This window comes from Loxodonta africana, chromosome 5, assembly GCF_030014295.1.
Source record: "Loxodonta africana isolate mLoxAfr1 chromosome 5, mLoxAfr1.hap2, whole genome shotgun sequence".
NCBI classification, from domain to species: Eukaryota; Metazoa; Chordata; class Mammalia; order Proboscidea; family Elephantidae; genus Loxodonta; species Loxodonta africana.
In genome coordinates, this window is record NC_087346.1 from 153,456,633 (window position 1) to 153,482,105 (window position 25,473).

The following is a 25,473-nucleotide window of genomic DNA, read 5'->3' on the forward strand; positions in this document are numbered from 1 at the left end:
CCAAGACTGAAAGAAGCCCAAGGTCTCACAGCTGGTAAACTGCAGGGCCCCACCGGAGGCAGTTTGATCCAGGGCATGCCGTCTGTGCTCTAACCAAGTGATGTATCTGCCTGGGAAAAGTGCGTTGATTAGACATTCATAGATCTATAAAGGGCCTGAAGAATAACCCTGCCGAGGTACAGGTGAAACAGAAGGTTTCTTGAAACAGGCAAGGCGTCATATTATTTTTACTAACAGGCCCTCTGTGTGTGCAGTGTGTTACGCTTTGCAAAGCATTTTTATAACTATTACTTTTTTTTTTAATCTTAAAAATCTGTTAAAAGTCTCTGAGGATGTAAATTTATCCTAAAGTTTATGAGGTCATATGTGAACGACGTCATCTGTAAAAGGGGTATAATGGTATCCACCAGAGCTGAGTCCATGATTTACGTACCGGGGAAAAACATTAGCTGATGGGAAAAGCTCAAGCCTCAGAATCAGAAGACCCGTTGGGGCTCTATGAGACAAGATAACCTCTTTGGGCATCTCCAGGCATCCCTTGACTTGGGCACTTAACCAATTTCTCTGTGTCTCAGTTTCCTCATATTTATAATGGGTATAATAATGTTAATAGTACATGTACCTGCGAGGGTCATTGTGAAAATAAGTAAGTTAATATATGTAAAGCGATGAGAAAGAGCTTGGCACTTGGTAAGCACTGCATATCTTAGGTATTATTATCATCACCACCATCACCATCCTATCACTACTACCGTCATCACCATCATTACCACCATCATTACCACCACCACCAACATTCACCACCATCAGTAATACCACCGTCACTACCACCACCACCACCACCACCACCATCAGGTATATCCTTTCCTAATAATTTCACCTCCCAACCATACTTTATGGATTAAATGGTAAAGAGCACGTTAAAGTGTTGGCAGTTTGTGCAGAGCATTGGGAATGATGTTGTGGCTACGGGGTTATTTATTGTCAAAGGCAAAGCAGAGCTAAGGGAGGTGCCATGACCAGAGTGTTCCTCCCTTAGGGAAGCCAGATCTCATACTACCAGAGAGCTTCTTGGGAAGACAGCTCTGTCTCTGACCCAGAGCACTCCTTCAGGAATAGATTTCTCACCATTACCATATTTCCTCTGCAGGCATCGCCCTCAGTGTGCTTCCCATGTAGCCAAGCGAGATCTCACCCAAGGAGATCCGTGGTTCTCTGGGGCAGGTGACTGCCATCTTCATCTGCATTGGTGTGTTCACTGGGCAGCTGCTGGGAAAGGTAAGTGTGGCTCCCCAGACAACCATATCCATTCTCCTCTCACGGTCACCTCGTCAGGAGTAAGCCCTTCCTCCAAAAGCTTGTCCCATGTCTGGGTGTTGCTGGGCGTTCAAGCCTTTGGCTTATTGTTGGTGTGCTCCCTTTTGGGTATCTTTTTAACATGCTTAGATCTACCTTACCCTGGATTTTTTCTTTCTTAAATAATTATGTAACTGCACTGTCTTCTGTTTTGGAAACAGGCAGACCTGAGTTTGAATCTCAGTTCAAGCATTTATTAGCTCTGTGGCCACAGCACAGTGAATTCATTTATGTGGCCTTTCACCTTCTTTGGGAGAACTGCTTGGGAGATCTTTTTTTTTCTCTTAAGCCCTGAGGAGTTGTAACCTTTGTCCTACTCCTTTGGAGAAGCAACTTGAGGGGAGAGAGGGTCCCAGGCTGTTTTCTACTCCCAAGGGTTTCTTATTTTTGCCCAGGGGATTCCCTAGGTTGATTGACATTTCCTGGATAAGCTGTAAACAACTTGATAGTTTGATACTTTTTTCTCGCAATTAACAAGACCTGAGTTGATTGACATCTCATGGGTAATTTAGGGTTGGTTGAACTCTGGCCTGGTGATGGAAGCCCCGCCTGGTAAATGCTGAGGATCAGGATATATAAATGGCTGAAACGCAGAGGGTTTCTAGGTGTTCTGGTTGAGAAAGATGCTGAGGGAGAGCTGGGCTGTAGAGAAGCAGAGCCACATAGAACCTGAGTGGCTACAAAGTTGCTACACTGGTTGTGAGCTGTGCCAGTTAGCGGTGGAGAGGCTCGATGGTGGAAAGCAGCAGACAGAATTGAGCAAGCTGCTGCACTGAATGTGAGCTGAGCCAGTTAGTGCCAGATAGGCCAATGGCAGAGAGGTCAACAGCAGGTTAGTCTGATAGGAGAACGACTGATGGTTAAGAGGCCTGATGGCAGAAAGGTTCAATGGCAGAGAGGCTTGGCAGAGGAGAGCTGTTGCTAGGAGAGCAGCATCTAAGAGACCTGAGTGAGCAGCTACACCAGCTACAAGCTGGGCCAGGTAGTGGTGGAGAGGCTGGCAGCAGAGAGGCCTATGGCAAACTGTCAATATAGAGGACCAATGGTAGAAAGCAGCCGAGAGAGCTGACCTGGTCAGAAGCTCTCCTGCACTGAAGAAGGGAGGGCTGTGCTCTCTGCCTCAGGGATCTTTCCAGACCTTGCCTGTGTGTTTCCTGACCCAGATCCCAAGTTCCTGTTATTTCCAAGTTAATCCTGATCCCAAGTTTTAACCTGTTACTTCCCTAGTAAACCACGTAATGGTGAATGTGGTCTGTGACTTATGTATGGCCATTGCAATAAATTATTGAACCCAGCAGAGAAGTCAAGAGTGCCTTGGGGGGAATGGCTGGTGTCAGAAATGGTGGAGGGCAGAGGTATGTCTGACCTTCACCTCTCAGGAGCCAGCTTTGTGCTGATCTTGATTCTTCTTCCTCATGAATTTAAACAATTTCTTTGGCTGCATTACAGTGGCCTTGGGCAAGTAATTTTACCTTTCTGAGCCTCGGTTTGCTACTCTGTACAATGGGTCTCATAACAGCTATTAAAAAGAGTGTGAAGGGGTTGTAGGGATCAAAAGGAGGGGGCAAGTTCAAGTCCAAAGGACTTGCTGCCTAATTAGCCAATCAAAATACTTATTATGGCATGTAAATCCTCACAGCTACTTTGTGAGTTGCTTGTCTCTACAGTCGTGGAAACTGAAGCGGAGAGAAGCGAGGTACAGAACAAGTAAAGGATACTGGAGCTGAAACCAGAACCTGGGTCCATGTGCTTTCAAACCCAGATGGGATGAGTGTTTTATAGACAAGAAGACTGAATTTGGGGCTTCTGTGAGGAGGGTCTGATTCTGCACAGAAGGCCCCTTCCCTGTCCCAACTGGCTGAGCCTTATGTAGCCTAGACATTGGCTCCTTTCTTGTTCCATGGAGGGGTTTACTCACGGAGAAATCCAGTATGGTGGCCCCATGATGACAGGATGATGGGAGCTGGTTGGCGTGTACCACTTTTTATATTTCATCCGATCCAGGTCACCTCAAAGGCACCTGCTTCTAATCCTTTATTATCAGCCCTTTTGGGCTATGATGGCTACAATTTTGTTTTTCTCCTTGTAAACACACAGCTTGCACTTTCACATTTGCGGTTGTTCTATACACAATGATTTCTATAATTAATGCAAGCATATTGAAAAGAGCCTCCTTACCAACATGAGTTCCCACATTAAAGAGACTGTTTTGTGTTTTTGCTTTTTAAGACAATCAAAAGCTCTAAAAATAAACACTGTGTGTGTGACAAAAACAATATAGCCATTACAGCCTCAGCTCTTTGGACATAAAAAAATATTTTAAAGTCAGTGAACAGGACTGAAGTCCTCCAGGCATAACGAAATAAATACATATCTGCCTCGACAACTTTTTTTTCCAGGATAATTTCCAAATTCCTCCTCAATCATCAGACTTTCTTTTGTGCATCAACATCAAATTCTTCCTTCTACTTGAGTCCCCCAGGTCTACCTTGAACCTCTGTGTTTTCCTTCGGTCATTCCACACATTTGTTGCACACTGGTTGGGTGCTGGAGTCCTGGTAGTGCAGTGGTTAAGAGCTAAGGCTGCTAACCAGGATGTCGGCAGTTTGAATCCCCGGAAACCCTATGGCGTGGTTCTGTTCTGTCCTATAGGGTCACTATGAGTTGGAATTGACTCCATGGCAATGGGTTTCTTTTGTTTGCTTGTTTTTTCTATTTGGGTCCTGGAGCTACAGCTTTGACCATGACAGGTACAGTCTGCACCTTTACAATGCTCACAAGCTAGATGAACTATGTGACCATGGGCAAGTCAAACCTCCTCTCTAAGCCAGTGTCCTCCTGAGTAGCAAGCATGCTCACAAGTCCCAAATCCCCATGCCCCACTCAAGTGTGACTTCCTCTAGGAAAACATAGCGGCAAATGGTGACTGTGCTCTAAGTGTCCTCAGCGTACCTTGCACACAGGCCTCCCCCATGGTGTTACTTTTGTTTGTTTCTGTATCTTTCCCCTCCAGCAGATGGCATCTTACTGATGTGTATGTATACCATCCCCAGAGGTACAAGTTTACTCAATCATTGAACGAATTCTTCGAGACCTCATACTATATTCCAGAAGGCCCTGAGTGGTGCAAACTGTTAACCACTCAACTACTAGTTGAAAGGTTGACGGTTCAAACCCACCCTGAGGTGCCTTAGAAAATGGGCCTGGAGATCTGCTTCCGGAAATTCACAGCCTTGAAAACCCTGTAGAGCAGTTCTCCTCTGCACACGTAGGGTCACTGTGGATCAGAACTGACTCGATGGCAACTAACAACAACATGGACCAGGTGCTGGACCTGTTGCTGTTGATTGAGCAGTCAGGAACACAGACTCAGTTCTGCTCTTGTGGCACTCACAGGGAAGACAACCGATTAACCAATGATCACCAGTGTGATGGGGGAAATAGGCAGGGCACCAACCTAGAGTAGGGTATCGGGGCAATTTCCCTGTGGAAGTGACAGTCAAACCTGTCTTAGTTATCTAGTGCTGCTGTAACAGAAATACCACAGTGGGTGGCTTTAACAAAGAGAAATTTATTTTCTCACAGTCTCTTAGGTTATAAGTCCAAATTCAGGGTGTCAGCTCCAGGGGAGGGCTTTCTCTCTCTGTCAGCTCTGGAGGAAGGTCTTTGTCCTCAAACTTCCCCTGGTCGAGGAGCTTCTCAGGCACAGGGACCCCGGGTCCAAAGGATGCACTCTGCTCCTGGTGTTGTTTTCTTGGTGGTATGAGGTCCCCACCTCTCTGCTTGCTTCCCTTTCCTTTTCTTTCTTGAGAGATAAAAGGTAGTGCAGGCCCCATCCCAGGGAAAACTCCCTTTACACTGGGTCAGGGAGGTGACCTGAGTAAGGGTGGCGTTACAATCCCAGCCTAATCCTCTTAACATAAAATTATAATCACAAAATGAAGGACAACCAGGCAACACTGGGAATCATAGCCTAACATATTTGGGAGGGGACACAATCCAATCTATGATAAAACCCATGCCTTGAAGATGAGTAGCATTGATCCAGGTCAGGACTGGTGGGGGAGGGAAAGGCAGAGGGTAGAGAGGGTGTGCCAGGCAGAGGAAACAATGCCTGTGAAGTCCCTCGTGTTTGTTCAGGGACAGAAAAGACCAGGGGACTGGAGCAGTGTGAGTGGAAAGAAGAGGGAGATATGGCCAAAGGTAGGGGCCGGATCGTGCGGGGGCAGGAGGGCCACACCCATGAAGGGTTGGGCAAGACTAGGGGGCATGGTGGGGACTGTGGCAGCTGGGGGGCAGGGGTGCCCTATCCAATGAGGGCAGCTGCTACTGTTACCATGACAGAAATTGGCCTCAAGGTAACAGATTTTCAAGAAAAGTTAGAAATCCTCATTTTTATGCCATATTCCTAATTTTTAAATATTGGAAACTAGTTGAGATTAAAAAAAAAAAAATACTACCATCTGTGGGCTGGGCTCAGTCTGTGGACCACTCTTCATACACTTTGAAAGGGAGTGCATATATTTGGAAAAGCCCCTGAGTGGTAAAGATGGTTTTTACTTGTCTATCTACTGAAAGGTTGATGGTTCAAACACACTTTGTGACATCATGGAGGAGAAGCCTAGCAATCTGCTCCTGAAAAGATTACAGTCAAAAAAAACCCTATGGAACAGTTCTGCTCTGTAACACATGGGCTCACCGTGAGTCAGAATCAACTCCATGGCAATGGGTTTGGTTTGGTTTTGGTGTGTGCTTATGAAGGTTTACCTTTATCCAAGAGCCATGAAAGACCATTAAAAGGTTTAAGCAAGCTACAGCATGATAACATGAGCACTCTTAAAAAAGACTTGGACCACAAGGTGGAGAAAGGATTGGGTCCCAGCCAACACAAGGGGGATTATACTGGTCTAGTCAAGCTAGTTGCTTGGTGTTATAGATTAAATTGTGTCCCCAAAAAAGATATATTGAAGTCTTAACCCCTGTAGCTGTGAATGTAACCACTTTGGAGGAAATAGGTCTTTCTTTGAAGATATTATCAATTTAGACATAAGAGAGTTGGGTGGGTCCTAACCCTAATGACTTCTGAGTGGTGTATACAAAAGGGGAGAACAGACACGGAAATAGGGAGTGGCAACAGGCTGAAGTCAGCATGGGAGAATCCCTCTATAAGCCAAGGAATGCCAAAAAATGCCTGGGGTTAACGGAAGTGGAAATGGACAAGGAGAATCTTCCCCTCCAGGCGACAGAACATAGCCTCCTGACGCTCTGGATTTCTAGGATCCGGAACTGTGAGACAATAAATTTCTATCCTTTAAAGCCATCCACTTTATGGTATTTGTTACTGCAGACCTAGGAAGCTAAGACGCTAGGGTGATGGCAATGGGAATGCAGAGAGGTGCATGAGGCTGACTGAGTTTAGTGAGTGACGGGATTATGGGATGTGTCCAGCAGAGGAGGAGAGAAGATGTCTGGCTTATGTCAGCCAGGTAGAGTGGTGATACCATATGCAAAGGTAGGAAGCCCTAAAGGTGGAAGAGCTTTGCAGGGAGGGGGATGACAAGCTCATGGACAGGAACTTCCCCAAATCACATTGCAACAGAGCTGATTAGAGGACCTTTTGTGTGTCAGTATCAGGCTCTTTCTGCTACTTGAGTCCCTGAGGTCTATGTTGAACCTCTGTCTTTTCCTTCATTCATTCCACATATTTATTGAATACTAGTTGGATGCTGGAGCCCTGACAGTGCAGTGGTTAAGAGCTACGGCTGCTAACCAAAAGGTCAGCAGTTTGAATCCCTGGGTTCCTGGACCCATGCACTCTCTCCCTGTAGTAGCAAGGCACAGCCACCCATGCCCACCTCCTGGCCTCAAGCCCGATGAGAAGCCCCCCACTGAAAGGTGTACCATTGATCTCTCTAGGTTGACTTTTCCCATCAGATTAGAATTTTCCAGATAGTCTTTGCCCTGGTTAAGATGATGTGTGATCCACTCAGTAAACATCTTTTTTTTTCATGCGTTGGGCAGGTGGATATTGTGCTTGTGGTACAAGAAAGAAGGTTAAATGAGAGATTCTCATTCATCTTTTTCAGGCATGTGTGATGTTCCCGCCAAGTGGGAAGCACAGTTAATTTCATTAAAGTGTCAGAATTTCATTTTCTCTATTTTAACCATATTTCTCATTTACCTTCAAAGACAGAGACAAACTGTCTTTGAAGGTAAATAAGAGACCAACTAAGCTTCTAAAAAAAATTAAATAGAGAAAAGCTGTCTAGATGCAGGCAATTACTTTGAAATACAAAGGCTGGAGGAAGCAGGGAGAAAGTGGCTCTTACGATCAGCTGCCAGAAGGCAAGAAGGGAAATGGAGAAATAAACGCTGGTGCTCTGAATTTAATCAAAGACATATCATACAACATTGAGGTGAACAGTTCACTTTATGCTTCTGAAGGCGTTAAAAAAAAAAAAATTAAATAGCTATTTCTCCTGCAAAGGTAAAGAAGAAAGACACTTAGGTGAGAACTGTAGGCAGAAGTACAGGAAGAAAAACCTGGGAATCATTTGAGACCGTGAGTAATTTGCAAAGCTAGGGAGACTATCAATTCCAGATGAGGTATCAGGCCCAGGAAAGACAAGTGGAAGCTTCAAGTTAGTCATTGTTCTAATGGGTATAGACTTCGCAAGATTTCCATCCATTTTGTTCCATTGTGAAAACAGTTTTTACCCAGTTTGGGATATTTGGAAAATATGAACAAGGATGTAAAAGCTGCTTGTAATTCTGCCCTTTAAAGGAGGCCAAAAACAAAGCAAACCTGTTGCCATCAAGTCGATTCTGACTCACAGAAGGACAGAGTAAAACTACCCCCACAGGGTTTCCAAAGGCTGTCATTTTTGCAGAAGCAGCCTGCCACGTCTTTCTCCTGCAACCACCGACCTTTCTGTTAGCAGTTGAGCACTTAACCACTGTGCCACCAAAACAAAACAAACAAACAAAAAAAAGTCTCCCCTTAAAGGAGGCAGCCACTTTTTAATATTTTGGTCCATTTCTTTCTAGGTTTACACATATCTATTATGAAATTAAGGAGCCCTGGTGGTGCAACAAGGACCCCTGGTTTTTTTGTTGTTGGCATAACGGTTAAGCACTTGGCTGCTAACTGAAAGATCAGCAATTCAAACCCACTAGCTGCTCCACAGGAAAAAAGACCTGGCAAACTGCTCCTGTAAAGACTGTTGTTGTTATTGTTAGGTGCTGTCGAGTCAGTTATGACTCATAGCGACCTCATGTATGCCAGAAGGAAACACTGCCAGGTCCTGCGCCATCCTCACAATCATTGCTGTACTTGAGCCCATTGTTGTAGCCACTGTTTCAATCCATCTCATTGAGGGTCTTCCTCATTTTTGCTGTCCTCTACTTTACCAAGCATGATATTCTTCTCCAGGGACTAGTCCCTCCCAAAAACATGTCCAAAATACATGAGATGAAGTCTTGCCATCCTCGCTTTCAAGGAGCGCTCTGGCTGTATTCCAAGACAAATTTGTTCATTCTTCTAGTTCTTTAATATTCTTTGCCAACACCATAATTCAAAGTCATCAGTTCTTCTTCAGTCTTTCTTATTCATTGTTCAGCTCTTGTAGGCATATGAGGCTATTGAGAATACCATGGCTTGGGTCAGGTGCATCTTCATCCTCAGAGTGACATCTTTGCTTTTTAACTCTTTAAAGAAGTCTTTTGCAGCAGATTTGCCCAATGCAATGCACCTTTTGATTTCTTGACTGCTGCTTCCATGGGCGTTGATTGTGGATCCAAGTAAAATGAAATCGTTAACAACTTCAATATTTTCTCCATTTATCATGATGTTGCTTACTGGTCCAGTTGTAAGGATTTTTGTTTTCTTTATGTTGAGGTATAATCCATACCAAAGGCTGTGGTCTTTGATCTTCATTAGTAAGTGCTTCAAGTCCTCTTCACTTTCAGCAAGCAAGGTTGTGTCATCTGCATAGTGAAGGTTGTTAGTAAGTCTTCTTCCAAACCTGATGCTGCATTCTTCATAGAGTCCAGCTTCTCAGATTATTTGCTCAGCATACAGATTGAGTAGGTATGGTGAAAAGATACAACCCTGATGCACACCTTTCCTGACTTTAAAATGAATGTTTTCTGGTGTTTATTATTGAAATATAACTTGCACTTTGGGTGAACAAACTTCTCCATAAATCACTATTTGACTGTCTAATTATTCATTTATTATAGAGTACCAGAAATGAAAATGATGGACAAAGAATAACATTTATCTAAAGTTTTTTATACATTTTGTTCCTTTCCAGTTGCATTAATTTTTTGCTTTGTCATTTTTACTCACATTTTCCTTTTACTATAGATTTGCCAACATTTTGGAAGTTTTAACATGCCACACTGCTGATGTTATTGTTTTCTAAACAATTTGCCGGTTTTTATCTATCGTCAGTACAATGAGTTACTTAGAACCGTGTTTTTGACTCACATATAGATGTGATTTTTGCTGTTACTCAATTATCGGTTTTGTTTTATTGAAGATATGAAAGAGACCATAACCCATCCATTTCTCCTCTGGGGGACGCAGTAAGATTTACTCAGTGGCCAGCTTGTGATCCACCTTTGGCAAGTGTTCCGTGCTGGCTAAGGTTGGCCGCTCCTTCTTAGTGCGTGATAAAATACTGGCCTGGATTACAAAATGGTTGTTATTTCACTGCAGAGGGTCTCATCCTGGAAAATGTCCCATGAACTTATGAAGGGGTGATGAAATGGGATTCTAAATTAAAAGAATGGATTCAGAGAAAAGGGCACAGAGCAATGTCCAAGCCACAGCCGAGGTGAAGTGGCCGGGCCTTCCAGCCCCCACCCACCAGCTTGAACAATTTGTACTGAATCCTCAGAGCCTTTTTTCTGGCATGTGAAATGGCAAAAATAACAAGGGTGTCTCTGTGTTGACCAAATGGTTTAGCACTCAGCTGCTAACTGAAAGGTTGGTGCTTTGAGCCCACAAAGAGGCACCTCAGAAGAAAGCCCTGGCAATCGGCTTCTGAAAAATCAGTCATTGAAAACCCTACGCAGCACAGTTCTCCTCTGACACCCATGGGGTCACCGTGAGTCAGAGTCGACTCAGCAGCACCTGGTTGGTTGTTTTTTATTTCACGGTGGTCTTGCAAGGCTTGAGGATGGACGTAGATGTCAAATACTTGCAACAGTGCCTGGAGCTGGGGCTGAACTGATGTCAGCCATGATCTCCTTTAATTCATGTAGCTGTACTTGGAAATAAAAACCCAAACCCATTGCCGGCGAGTGGATGACGACTCATAGTGCCCCTATAGGACAGAGTAGAACTGCCCCACAGAGTCTCCGAGGAGCGGCTAGTGGATTCAAACTGCCGATGTTTTGGTTAGCAGCCTGAGCCCTTACGCACTGTGCACAATTTCTGTTTTACAGATTAAAAACTCAGTCTCAGAGAGGTTTGGAAATGATCCCAACATGCAGAGCAGGGAGACAGCGGAGCCTGGTGGGGGCCCAGGTTTCCTGGGTTTCTCTCTGTAGCCCTAGACGGTTGGAACAAGATCCTGACTTGTAGATGGAAAGCAAAAAGGGCATCTCCAAAGTTTAGGGTTCCGGTATAGGAAATCAGACAAAGCAGTCTTTTTTAAGTTTAATTAATTTTAAAATTGTTGTTGTTAGTTGCCATCACGTCAGTTCCGTCTTACGGAGACACCATGTGTTGCAGAGTAGAACTGCTCCATGGAATTTTTTTTTTTTTTTTCAGTGTCCACCTGATTTAATTAGCTCACTCTTCATCAGCATCTCTCTCCCCCCACTGACCAGTCCTTTTCATGCCTGATGATTTGTCTTCGGGGATGGTTCCTGTCCTGTGCCATCAGAAGTTCTGGGGAACATTGTCTCTGGGATTCCTCTAGTCGCAGTCATACCATTAGGTATGGTCTATTCATGAGAATTTGGGGACTGTATCCCATTGGTCTCCTGCTCCCTCAGGAGTTGTCTGTTGTGCTCCCTAACAGGGCAGACATCGATTGTGGCCGGGCACCAACTAGTTCTTCTGGTCTCAGGATAATGTAGGTCTCTGGTTCATGTGGCCCTTTCTGTCTCTTGGGTTCTTAGTTGTCGTGTGACCTTGGTGTTCTTCCTTTGCCTTTGCTCCAGGTGGGTTGAGACCAATTGATGTATCTTAGATGGCCGCTTGCTGGCATTTAGGACCCCAGGCACCACAATTCAAAGTGGGATGCAGAATGTTTTCATAATAGAATTATTTTGCCCATTGACTTAGAAGTCCGCGCAAACCAAGTTCCCCAGACCCCAGCCCCTGCTCCGCTGACCTTTGAAGCTTTCATTTTATCCCGGAAACCTCTTTGCTTTTAGTCCAGTCCAATTAGGCTGACCTTCCTTGTATTGAGTGTTGTCTTTCCCTTCACCCAAAGCAGTTCTTATCTACAGATTGATCAATAAAAAACCCTCTCCCTCCCTCCCTCCCTCCCCCCTTTGTAACCACAAAAGTATGTGTTCTTCTCCGTTTTTTCTAGTTCTCAAGATCTTATAATAGTGGTCTTATACAGTATTTGTCCTTTCCAACTGACTCATTTCACTCAGCATAATGCCTTCCAGGTTCCTCCATGTTATGAAATGTTTCACAGATTCGTCACTGTTCTTTATCGATGCGTAGTATTCCATTGTGTGAATATGCCACAATTTATTTAACCATTCATCCGTTGATGGACACCTTGGTCGCTTCCAGCTTTTTGCTATTGTAAACAGAGCTGCAATAAACATGGGTGTGCATATATCTGTTTGTGTGAAGGCTCTTGTATCTCTAGGGTATATTCCCAGGAGTGGGATTTCTGGGTTGTATGGTAGTTCTATTTCTAACTGTTTAAGGTAACGCCAGATGGATTTCCAAAGTGGTTGTACCATTTTACAATCCCACCAGCAATGTATGAGAGTTCCAATCTCTCCGCAGCCTCTCCAACATTTATTATTTTGTGTTTTTTGGATTAATGCCAGTCTAGTTGGAGTGAGATGGAATCTCATCGTAGTTTTAATTTGCATTTCTCTAATGGCTAATGATCGGGAGCATTTTCTCATGTATCTGTTGGCTGCCTGAATATCTTCTTTAGTGAAATGTGTGTTCATATCCTTTGCCCACTTCTTGATTGGGTTGTTTGTCTTTTTGTGGTTGAGTTTTGACAGAATCATGTAGATTTTAGAGATCAGGCGCTGGTCTGAGATGTCATAGCTGAATATTCTTTCCCAGTCTGTAGGTGGTCTTTTTACTCTTTTGGTGAAGTCTTTAGATGAGCATAGGTGTTTGATTTTTAGGAGCTCCCAGTTATCTGGTTTCTCTTCGTCATTTTTGGTAATGTTTTGTATTCTGTTTATGCCCTGTATTAGGGCTCGTAGGGTTGATCCTATTTTTTCTTCCATGATCTTTATCGTTTTAGTCTTTATGTTTAGGTCTTTGATCCACTTGGAGTTAGTTTTTGTGCATGGTGTGAGGTATGGGTCCTGTTTCATTCTTTTGCAAATGGATATCCAGTTATGCCAGCACCATTTGTTAAAAAGACTATCATTTCCCCAATTGACTGACACTGGTCCTTTGTCAAATATCAGCTGCTAATACGTGGATGGATTTATATCTGGGTTCTCAATTCTGTTCCATTGGTCTATGTGCCTGTTGTTGTACCAGTACCAGGCTGTTTTGACTACTGTGGCTGTATAATAGGTTCTGAAATCAGGTAGAGTGAGGCCTCCCACTTTCTTCTTCTTTTTCAATAATGCTTTGCTTATCCGGGGGTTCTTTCCCTTCCATATGAGATTAGTGATTTGTTTCTCTATCCCCTTAAAATATGACATTGGTATTTGGATTGGAAGTGCGTTATATGTATAGATGGCTTTTGGTAGAATAGACATTTTTACTATGTTAAGTCTTCCTATCCGTGAGCAGGGTATGTTTTTCCACTTAAGTATGTCCTTTTGAATTTCTTGTAGCAGAGTTTTATAGTTTTCTTTGTATAGGTCTTTTACATCCTTGGTAAGATTTATTCCTAAGTATCTTATCTTCTTGGGGGCTACTGTGAATGGTATTGATTTGGTTATTTCCTCTTCGATGTTCTTTTTGTTGATGTAGAGGAATCCAAGTGATTTTTGTATGTTTATTTTATAACCTGAGACTCTTCCAAACTCTTCTATTAGTTTCAGTAGTTTTCTGGAGGATTCCTTAGGGTTTTCCATGTATATGATCATGTCATCTGCAAATAGTGATAGCTTTACTTCCTCCTTGCCAATCTGGATACCCTTTATTTCTTTGTCTAGCCTAATTGCCCTGGCTAGGACTTCAAATACGATGTTGAATAAGAGCGGTGATAAAGGGCATCCTTGTCTGGTTCCCGTTCTCAGGGGAAATGCTTTCAGGTTCTCTCCATTTAGAGTGATATTGGCTGTTGGCTTTGCATAGATGCCCTTTATTATGTTGAGGAATTTTCCTTCAATTCCTATTTTGGTAAGAGTTTTTATCATAAATGGGTGTTGAACTTTGTCAAATGCCTTTTCTGCATCGATTGATAAGATCATGTGGTTTTTATCTTTTGTTTTATTTATGTGATGGATTACATTAATGGTTTTTCTGATATTAAACCAGCCTTGCATACCTGGTATAAATCCCACTTGATCAGGGTGAATTATTTTTTTGATGTGTTGTTGGATTCTATTGGCTAGAATTTTGTTGAGGATTTTTGCATCTATGTTCATGAAGGATATAGGTCTAAAATTTTCTTTTTTTGTAATGTCTTTACCTGGTTTTGGTATCAGGGAGATGGTAGCTTCATAGAATGAGTTGGGTAGTATTCCGTCTTTTTCTATGCTTTGAAATACCTTCAATAGTAATGGTGTTAAGTCTTCTCTGAAGGTTTTGTAGAACTCTGCAGTGAAGCCGTCTGGGCCAGGACTTTTTTTTGTTGGAAGTTTTTTGATTACCGTTTCAATCTCTTTTTTTGTTATGGGTCTATTTAGTTGTTCTACTTCTGAATGTGTTAGTTTAGGTAGGTAGTGTTGTTCCAAGAATTTATCCATTTCTTCTAGGTTTTCAAATTTGTTGGAGTACAATTTTTCGTAGTAATCTGAAATGACTCTTTTAATTTCATTTGGCTCTGTTGTGATGTGGTCCTTCTCGTTTCTTATTTGGGTTATTTGTTTCCTTTCCTGTTTTTCTTTAGTCAGTCTAGCCAATGGTTTATCAATTTTGTTAATTTTTTCAAAGAACCAGCTTTTGGCTTTGTTAATTCTTTCAATTGTTTTTCTGTTCTCTAATTCATTTAGTTCAGCTCTAATTTTTATTATTTGTTTTCTTCTGGTGCCTGATGGGTTCTTTTGTTGCTCACTTTCTATTTGTTCAAGTTGTCGGGACAGTTCTCTGATTTTGGCTCTTTCTTCTTTTTGTATGTGTGCATTTATCGATATAAATTGGCCTCTGAGCACTGCTTTTGCTGTGTCCCAGAGGTTTTGATAGGAAGTATTTTCATTCTCGTTGCTTTCTAAGAATTTCCTTATTCCCTCCTTGATGTCTTCTATAACCCAGTCTTTTTTCAGGAGGGTATTGTTCATTTTCCAAGTATTTGATTTCTTTTCCCTAGTTTTTTTGTTATTGATTTCTAGCTTCATTGCCTTGTGGTCTGAGAAGATGCTTTGTAATATTTTGATGTTTTGGATTCTGCAAAGATTTGTTTTATGACCTAATATGTGGTCTATTCTAGAGAATGTTCCATGTGCACTAGAAAAAAAAAAGTATATTTTGCAGCAGTTGGGTGGAGAGTTCTGTATAAGTCAATGAGGTCAAGTTGGTTGATTGTTGTAAGTAGGTCTTCCGTGTCTCTATTGAGCTTCTTACTGGATGTCCTGTCCTTCTCCGAAAGTGGTGTGTTGAAGTCTCCTACTATAAATGTGGAGGTGTCTATCTCACTCTTCAATTCTGTTAAAATTTGATGTATGCATCTTGCAGCCCTGTCATTGGGTGCGTAAATATTTAATATGGTTATGTCTTCCTGATCAATTGTCCCTTTTATCATTAAATAGTGTCCTTCTTTGTCCTTTGTGGCGGATTTAAGTCTAAAATCTATTTTGTCAGAAATTAATATTGCTACTCCTCTTCTTTTTTGCTTATTGTTTGCTTGATATATTTTTTTCCATCCTTTGAGTTTTAGTTTGTTTGTGTCTCTAAGTCTAAGGTGTGTCTCTTGTAGGCAGCATATAGATGGATCGTGTTTCTTTATCCAGTCCGTGACTCTCTATCTCTTTATTGGTGCATTTAGTCCATTTACATTCAGCGTAATTATAGATAAATAAGTTTTTAGTGCTGTCATTTTGATGCCTTTTCATGTGTGTTGTTGGCCATTTCATTTTTCCACATGCTTTTTTGTGCCGAGACGTTTTTCTTAGTAGCTTGTGAGATCCTCATTTTCATAATGCTTAACTTTATGTTTGTTGAGTCGTTACGTTTTTCTTGGCTTTTTTCTTGAGTTATGGAATTGATATTCCTTTTTGTGGTTACCTTATTATTTACCCCTATTTTTCTAAGTAAAAACCTAACTTGTATCCTTCTATATTGCCTTGTATCCCTCTCCATTTGGCAGTTCAATGCCTCCTATATTTAGTCCCTCTTTTTGATTATTGTGATTGTTTATCTATTGATTTCCATGATTTCCTGTTATGTGCATTATTTTGTTTATTTATTTATTTTTTAGAATTAGTCTTAATTTGTTTGTTTTTGTGCTTTCCCTATTTGAGTTGCGTTGATATCAGGGCATTCTGTTTTGTGACCTTGTATTGTGCTGGTACCTGATATTATTGGTCATCCGGCCCAACAATCTCCTTTAGCATTTCTTGCAGTCTTGGTTTAGTTTTTGCAAATTCTCTAAACTTGTGTTTATCTGTAAATATCTTAATTTCGCCTTCATATTTCAGAGAGAGTTTTGCTGGATATATGATCCTTGGTTGGCAGTTTTTCTCCTTCAGTGCTCTGTATATGTCGTCCCATTCCCTTCTTGCCTTCATGGTTTCTGCTGAGTAGTCTGAACTTACTCTTATTGATTCTCCCTTGAAGGAAACCTTTCTTTTCTCCCTGGCTGCTTTTAAAATTTTCTGTTTGTCTTTGGTTTTGGCAAGTTTGATGATAATATGTCTTGGTGTTTTTCTTTTTGGATCAATCTTAAGTGGGGTTCGATGAGCATCTTGGATAGATATCCTTTCGTCTTTCATGATGTCAGGGAAGTTTTGTGTCAGGAGTTCTTCAACTATTTTCTCTGTGTTTTCTGTCCCCCCTCCCTGTTCTGGGACTCCAATCACTCACAAGTTATCCTTCTTGATAGAGTCCCGCATGATTCTTAGGGTTTCTTCATTTTTTTAAATTCTTTTATCTGATTTTTTTTTTCAGCTATGTTGGTGTTGATTCCCTGGTCCTCCAGAAGTCCCAGTCTACATTCTAATTGCTCGAGTCTGCTCCTCTGACTTTCTATTGCGTTGTCAAATTCTGTAATTTTATTGTTAATCTTTTGGATTTCTACATGCTGTCTCTCTATGGATTCTTGCAACTTATTAATTTTTCCACTATGTTCTTGAATAATTGAGTTCTTCAACAGTTTTATTAGTGTGTTCCTTGGCTTTTTCTGCATTTATCCTAATTTCATTTGTGATATCTTTAAGCATTCTGTAAATTAGTTTTTTATATTCTGTATCTGATAATTCCAGGATTGTATCTTCATTTGGGAAAGATTTTGATTCTTTTGTTTGGGGGGTTGGAGAAGCTGTCATGGTCTGTTTCTTTATGTGGTTTGATATGGACTGCTGTCTTCGAGCCATCACTGGGAAACTAGATTTTCCAGGTAATCAGCTAAAAAAAATGCAGTCAAATCCCTATCTGAATTCTCCCTCTGGCTCCAGTTATTCGGATGTTAATGGAGCCGCCTGGGGAGGGTGGGGGAGGGATCAGAGAGCTAGGAGTGTAGCACCACAGAATATAGAGCTGATCACCGCGTTCACACTCCGCTCCCGTCCGCCAAAGTCCGGGTGGGACGGCTCCCCGTTTGGGACGCTACTCTCCCCACTCCGAGACCAGTCACTTCCTCCCGGGGACTTCTCCCTCCGGTGCGTGGCACTGCTCGCGCGAACTGGGTGGGCGTCTCCCGCACGAACGGGTGGGCCCGCCCCCAGGGTCTATTCAGGAGAATATAATTGGACCCCGCGCTCACGCTCCGCCCACTTTCGCCAAGATCCCAGCGGGACGGCTCCCCGGCTGGGACGCTGCTTTCCCCGCTCCGAGACCAGTCACTTCCTCCCGGGGACTCCTCCCTCTGGTGTGCCGCACCGCTCGTGCGAACTGAGTGGGCGTCACCCGCACGACCAGGTGGGCCAGCCCCTTGGGTCAATTCAGGGGAATATAATTGGACCCCGCGCTCATGCCCCGCCCGCTTTCGTCAAAATCCCAGCGGGACGGCTCCCCGGCTGGGACGACGCTGTCCCCGCTCCGAGACCAATCATTTCCTCCCGGGGACTTCTCCCTCCGGTGCGCCGCGCCACCCGCGCGAACTGTGTGGGCGTCCCCGCGCACGAACGTGTGGGCCCCGCCCCGGGGTCGCTTTAGGGAAATATAGCTGACCCCCCCCCCGCTCGCGCCCCGCCCGCTTCCCTCCAAACTCCTGGCAGGACGGCTCCCCGCTGGGACGCTACTCTCCCCGCTCCAAGACCAGTCACTTCCTCCCGGGGACTTCTCCCTCCGGTGCACCGCACCACACGCGCGAACTGGGTGGGCGTCCCTGCGCACGAACGTGTGGGCCCCGCCCTGGGGTCGCTTTAGGGAAATATAGCTGACCCCCCCCCCCGCTCGCGCCCCGCCCGCTTCTCGCCAAACTCCCAGCGGGACAGCTCCCCGGCTGGGACGCTGCTCTCCCCGCTCCAAGATCAGTCACTGCCTCCCGGGTGCTTCTCCCTCCAGCTGCGTCGCTATGCCGTCCACACCAACCTCTCTCCTGGCATGGGTTCGGGGGGGTAGGGCTGGGCCCCTTGTCTGTGCCGTCTGCCCCCCGGGCTCTGCCCCAGATGGGGCTCCGAAGGTCACCTGCCTGGTATGCTGGCTCCCAGTTCTGAAAACGGTCGCTGTCTGCCTGTATTTGTTCATTTTCCGTCTCTAAGTCTGTGCTTGTTGTTCAGAGTTTGTAGATTGTTATGTATGTGATTGATTCACTTGTTTTTCCGAGTCTTTGTTGCAAGAGGGATCCGCGGTAGCGTCCACCTAGTCCGCCATCTTGGCCCCGCCTACCATGGAATTTTTAAGGCCGTGACCTTTCAGAAGCAGATCTCCAGGCCTGTCTTCCGTGGTGCCTTTGGGTGGGTTCGAACCATCAACATTTTGGGTAGTAGTCCGGCACTTAACCCTTTGTGCCTCCTACCCAACCCAGTGCCATCGTGCCACCTAGGGACTCCTTAAAATTTTTTGGTAGACTTTGTAGAAGCTTTTCAATAGACTTTATATTTAGAGAAGTTTTAGGTTTACAGAAAAAGTGTGCAAAAAGTACAGGGAGTTACCGGATATCCCATTTCCCCTCTCCCCTGTAAACTTTTATTAACGTCTTACATACCTAAGAGACATTTGTCACAATTGATGAGACAATGTTGATACAGTATTAATAACTAAAGTCCGTGATTTACACTGGGCTTGTTCGTTGGTTGTACAGCCTCATGGGTTTTGACATATGCATAATGTCATATGTCCATCATTGCAGAACCATATGGAATATTTTCACTGCCCTAGACATGCCCTGGAAATGCTGGTGGCATAGAGGTTAAGTGCTACAGCTGCTAACCAAAAGGTTGGCAGTTCGAATCCACCAGTCACTCCTTCAAAACTCTATGGGCAGTTCCACTCTGTCATATAAGGTCCCTATGAGTCAGAATCGACTCAATGGCAATGTATTTTTTTTTTTTTTTTAACATGCCCTGTGTTCCACCTACTCATCCCTTCCTACCTCACTCTTCACCCCTGGAAACCACTCACCTTTTCACTGTCCCTAGAGTCTTGCCTTTTCCAGAATGTCATATCGTTGAAATCTTACAGTGTATAGCTTTTGCAGACTGGCTGGCTGCTTTCACCCGGCAGTGTGAAACAGTCCTTTCCCAGCTCATGTTTTTCTCTCGGCAACCCAGACCCTAACTATGTGAAAGGTCTTGTTTCACGTGATTTTTTAGATCAGAATTTCCTGAACTTCGCTCAAGCCCAGGAAGAAACAGAGCTTTTTGATTTTTGTCAGGAATGTAAGAAGAAATGTATTCACCCACGTTAAAGCGATTTCAAACACCAAACAACCCAACAGCATTCTCACCTGGTGAGCATTGTCTTTATTCTCCAGCAACTTGGAAATCATACTTTTCCTCTTTGAAATGAAGAAGGCCGTTGTTGGGCATGCCCAGACATTTCCTATAGCCCGAGAAAATGTTCCGTCAAGTCGGAAGCCTTCACCCCATGAATTTCCTTTGAAGGGAAATAAGAAAAAGAGAAAATTAGAGATTGTCATCTTTGCTTTCTTCCTGCCACTTCAGAGTTCCTTGCAGGTTGATGTCATACTCCTTCAAATTACATTCAGAGCTCTGAAATTTTACTTTTAGATAATTTAGGCTTTTCAAACGGGACAGGACGAGTCCTCTTAGCTTCCTGCCTCCATCGTAATCCACAGTCCGCCTGTCAAACAATAGGAAGAAGAATCACGATCTTTGTGCAGATGGCTCGCCATTTTGTAAAGTGTTAAGGCTAATGCCTGAAAATTGTAATAGTTAGGGTTTGTAGCAACCACTTCAGCTGTAGGGGAAACCCTGGTGGCCTAGTGGTTAAGTGCCACGGCTGCTAACCAAAAGGTCGGCAGTTAGAATCCGCCAGGCGCTCCTTGGAAACTCTACGGGGCAGTTCTACTCTGTCCGACAGGGTCGCTATGAGTTGGAATCGACTCGACAGCAGTGGGTTTGGTTTGGCTTTTTCAGCTGTAGGCAGTACGCTTTTGTACAACAAATCAAACCAACCCAGTTGCTGTTGAGTCAGTCCTGATTCACAGCAACCTCATGTGTGTCGGTAGAACTGTGCTCAGTGGCCGATTTTTCAAAAATTTATCACCAGGCCTTTCTTCCAAGGCACCTCTGGGTGAACTGAAACCTCCAGCCTTTCTGTTAGCAGGTGAGCCTGTTAACTGTTCACGTCAAAAAAAAAAAAAAAAAAGAAACCCCAAACCAAACCTGTTGCCATCAAGTTGATTCCAGCTCATGGCGAATGGAACTCCAGAGGGTTTTGGTGGCTGTAATGTGTACGGACACAGATCTCCACACCTTTCTTCCATAACTCCACTGGGTAGGTTCAGACCTTCAACTGGGAGTCAAGAGTAAACTGTTCATGCCACATAGGGCTAGATGAGATCAGGGCACATAGTAAGAACTCAGAAAATGTTGGTTCCCTCCTTCTTTCCTCTGTCCCTTTCTCCCTTCCTTCCTTTCATCTCCCTTCTTCTCTTTCCCCCCTTCTAACTCCCCCTTCCCCACTTTCCTTTTTCCCCTTTCTCTCCTCCCTTCTTCCCATCTTCCCTCCCTCCCTCCCTTCCTTCCATGCTTCCTCTATTCCTTCTTCCCTTCCTTCCTTCCTTCATTTAACAACTGAGAACTTACTAGGTGCCAAGCCCTGGTGCCAAAGTGGTTAAGCATTTGGCTGCTAAGCAAAAGGTGAGTAGCTCCAATCCAGCAGCCACTCCTTGGAAACCCTATTGGCCAGTTCTACTCCATCTTAGAGGGTCGCTATGAGTTAGAATCCACTCCATGGCAGTGGGTTTGGTTTTGGGGGGATGTTTTGGGCCGGGGGATGGAGCAGTGAAAGGCAGACAGGTTTCCATGCAGTGGTTCTCAAAGTGTGGAAAGGACCTTGTTAGACGTGCAAATTCTCATCCCTGCCTGACCAGTTCCTACCTAATCAGACAGAAACTCTGTGCGTTTTAACAAGCGCTCCAGGTGGCTGTGTTGCCCACTCAAGTTTGAGAGTCACTAGGGGACCCTGGGACCAACTCCTGGGTTTGTATCCTGGCTCTACCACTGACTAGCTCTGTGACCTTGTGCAGGCCACGTTCAGAAACTTGATGTGCCTCAATGTGGCCATCAGTAAAATGGGCATAAATATAAACAGCTTACTGGGTAATTGTGAGAATGTACAGTTTTTAGGACAATGCCCAGCTCATAGGAATCACCCACTACATTTAGTTCTTATTAGCATCCCTCTGGTGCCCCTGGGTGGGACAAATGGTTATGTGCTCAGCTACCAACCTAAAAGCTGATGGTTGAAACCCATCCAGAGGTACCTCAGAAGAAAGACCTGGCAATCTACTTCCAAAAGGTTAGAAACTCCATTGCCGTCCAGTTGATTCTGGCTCACAGCTCCCCTGGGGCAGAGTAGAACTGTCCCGTAAGGTCCCTGAAGCTGTCATCTTTGCAGAACCAGATCGCCACATATGTCTCCCGTGGAACGGCAATGCAGATCGTGGTCTCGGGGAGATCTGGGTTAACTGGCATGACATAGTTCACAAAGAAAACCTTCTACATCCTACTCCGCTGAGTAGCACCTGGGGTCTGAAAAGCTTTCAAGCAGCCATCTAAGATACATCTGTTGGTCCCATCCTGTCTGGAGCAAGGGAGAATTAAAAAAAAAAAAAAGACACAAGGAAAATATTAGTCCAAAGGACTAATGGACCACATAACCACAGTCCCCTCCAGCCTGAGCGCAGAAGAACTGGATGGTGCCCAGTTACCACCACCAACTGCTTTGACAGGAATCACAGCAGAGGGCCCCAGACAGAGTGGGAGAAAAACGTAGAACAAAGTTCAGATTCACACACACACACACAAAGACCAGACTTACTGATCTGACAGGGACTGGAGGAACCCCCAAGGCTCTAGCCCTCAGACTCCCTGCTGACTCAGAACTGAAGCCACTCCTGAAGCCAGCCTTTCAGCCAAAGATCAGACAGGCCTGTAAAACAAACAATAGCACACGTGAGGGATGTGCTTCTTAGGTCAATCAAGTCTACGAGGCCAAATGGGCAGCACCTGCCCAAGAGCAGGGACGAGAAGGCAGGAAGGGACAGGAAAGTTAGACGAATGGACACAGGAAACCTGGGGTGGAAAGGGGGAGAGTGCTGGCACGTTTCAGGGAATGCAACCAATGTCACAAAACAATTTGTGTGTAAATTTTTGAATGAGAAGCTAATTTCTGCTGTAAAGTTTCACCTAAAGCACAATAAAAAAATAAAGCACAAGGCTCAAAGCAGACATACTTTACTAATTAAAAAAAAAAAAAAACTATCACTGATTCCCTGATTTCTCTGCGGTGAGGTTTAGGATTCTCACCATGGTGTGTTAGGTTTGAGTATTCACTTCAAGTCTGTGCTTCTTGCCCTCCTGTGCCTGCATCTCATCGTACAGCGAAACCCAGTGCTTCCCCAGTGTGGACTGTGGGTACCACTTCAGGGTCACCTGGGTGCTGGTTAAGCTACAGACTTCTCGGTCCCACTCCAGACTTAAATCTGAATCTTCGGGGTGGCTCCCCAGAATCTCCATTCATACCAGACCCCCTGGGGTGAGTCTTACGCATGTGGATGGTAGAGGAAGCTCATACTTTCACCGTCCCATTACTGACCACCAATGAGGGGTCCCTTCTCCCAGCTTCTGCCTTTGCATTTCCTGCCTCCTGATTCTTCTGCCTTCTCTGGTGGTGGTCCTTCAAGGCCCAGAGAAAAGTCCTTCCTGTTGAGATGTCTTCTCTGCTGTCAGCCTTTAGAACCACTTGCTCCCCCTCGGTATCCCCCAAATAATATTCCTCTCTCAGAGACCTTCTTTGATCTGGCTCAGAGTCAAGTCATCATTCACCTGTCTGTCGGTCCTTCCCAGGCACTGAGGCCAAATGTCTAAATGTTGTATCACCATGTTGTTGTTAGTTGTCATTGAGTTAGCTCCAGCTTATGGTGACCTTATATATAACAGAACAAAATGTTGCCGGTCTTGCGCCATGTTCACGATCTATGGTACATTTGAATCCATCGTTACAGCCACTGTGCGACTCATTGAGGGTCTCCCTCATTTTCACTGGCCCTCTGCTTTATCAAACATGATGTCCTTTTTTAGCAATTGGTCTTACCTGATACAGTATCCAAAGTAAACTAGTCAGAGTCTCGCCATCCGTGCTTCCAAGGAGCACTCTGGTTGTATTTCTTCAAAGACCAATTTGTTTGTTCTTCTGGCAGTCTGTGGTATATTCGATATTCTTTGCCAACACCACAATCCAAATGTTTCACTTCCTCTTCTGTCTCCCTTTTTCATCATCCAGCTTTGACATGCATGTGAGGCGACTGAAAAATCGTCACAGAGCAATCACATAGTGGACAGTGGGGTCTGATCTACACGGCCCTAAATGTGGAGGAATGAGCAAATTTTCCTTCATCTTGGAATTATAATGAAGGCCCCTACTTATGAATTTGCCAATGCTTCTTCACTGCTGAGAACACAAACAGACCCCCACCCTGACCTGCTGTGACACTTGCGGGCAAGCCTCGGGCCACCAAGAACTCACTCAGATTGCTGTGACTCTGGACGAATCACCCTTCTAACTTCGGGTTTGTTGTGGGTACAATAAGGTGCTTGCGTTAGAATAGCTCCAAGGCTGCTGTGTATGTGAGCTTCTGGTTTGACGGCTAGCACTGTGTGGCTCTGCTGCCCCTGGGCAGAGGCCACTTCAGCCCTCGGTCAACTCAGCTGGTTCCTCTGTCTGCAAGCAAGGAAGGCTGAAAGAAAGCAAAGATAAATTTAATAGTTCTTGAAGCCGTGTCATCTGGAATTGTAAAGAAAGTCTTTTGAAGCTCGCCTGAACTTTGCTTCCCTATCTTCAAGACGGCCTCAGGGGGAAATAATTGGTGCGGGTACCCTGGGAGAGAGTGGTGTGGCCTTGCCTGTTGAAAGGAAGAGAGATTTTCCTGGACCTCACAGAGGGAAGGATGAGATGCCCTGGGGTGATGTGGTATGAAGCTCCTGCTCAGTGACCCTGCAGCCCTGCAGGCTGGCTGTGCCTTGGAGCAAGGCCTTGAGGGCAGAATGAGTCAGGAAAGCTCAGGCAGAGGGCTGGCCATGGAAGCCTCAGACCTGGGCTCTAAGCTCCAGTAACTACACTATTAGCCGATATTCACCGTGGGCAGACCCCGGTCTAAACTCTTCCCACACGTTAACTCATGGAATCCATGCAGTGACCTTGAGAGTAAGGGCTCATTGCTATCATTCCCACTCTACAGATGAGGACACTGAGGCACAGAAAGATCCAGAAGCTATATATATATATATATCCTATAGTTAGTAGGAGGCAGAGCAAGGGTTTGAAGGTGTTTGAGGACAGGCAGTTTGGTGCTGGAGTCCCTGTTGTCACCATTTTGACCTTGGCCTTTCTTGGGTAGAACCTGGAGCTCTCGCCTTCCATGCCAGAGATCCAGGTTCGATTCCTGGCCAATGCACCTCAGGCTCAGCCACCACTTGTCTCTCAGTGGAGGCTTACGTGTTGCTATGATGCTCAGAAGGTTCCAGTGGAGCTTCCAGACTAAGACAGACTAGGAAGAAAGGCTTGGAAATCTACTTCTGAAAATCAGCCAACGAAAACCCTACAGATCACAATGTCTGATCCATAACTAATCATGGGGACGGAGCAGGACCAGGCAGCCATTTATTCCATTGTGCACATGGTCTCCGTGAGTTGGGGTCACCATGAGTTGTGGCCAATGCTACAGCAGCCAAAGACAGCAACAACACTGCGCAGGGCAGGAAAACCTTGTGCCACTGCCCCCAAGGCCCAGGGCACAAGGTTTGAGGTACTCAGTGGCAATGCATGGAGACCTGGTCTGTGGTCTGGTACCCGCTAATGTCTGCAGTGGGAAGGAACCCTTACTCCCTGAACTTCGTCCATTTATGCATTCATTCATTCAACAAAGATGTATTGGGCGCCTACTGTGTACCTGGCCCTGTCGTAGGCTTACCCAGCAGTGAACA

General features: G+C 44.6%; 1 protein-coding gene across 1 annotated transcript in view; it reads left to right on the forward strand.

The window, feature by feature from the left end:
* The window catches only part of SLC2A9 (solute carrier family 2 member 9), a 262,289-nt gene that overhangs the window by 78,521 nt on the left and 158,295 nt on the right, over window positions 1-25,473 (forward strand). Inside the window, 2 exon segments of the mRNA XM_064286323.1 lie at window positions 1,151-1,278; window positions 1,900-1,908. Of these exon segments, the coding sequence (XP_064142393.1) occupies window positions 1,151-1,278; window positions 1,900-1,908 (137 nt within the window).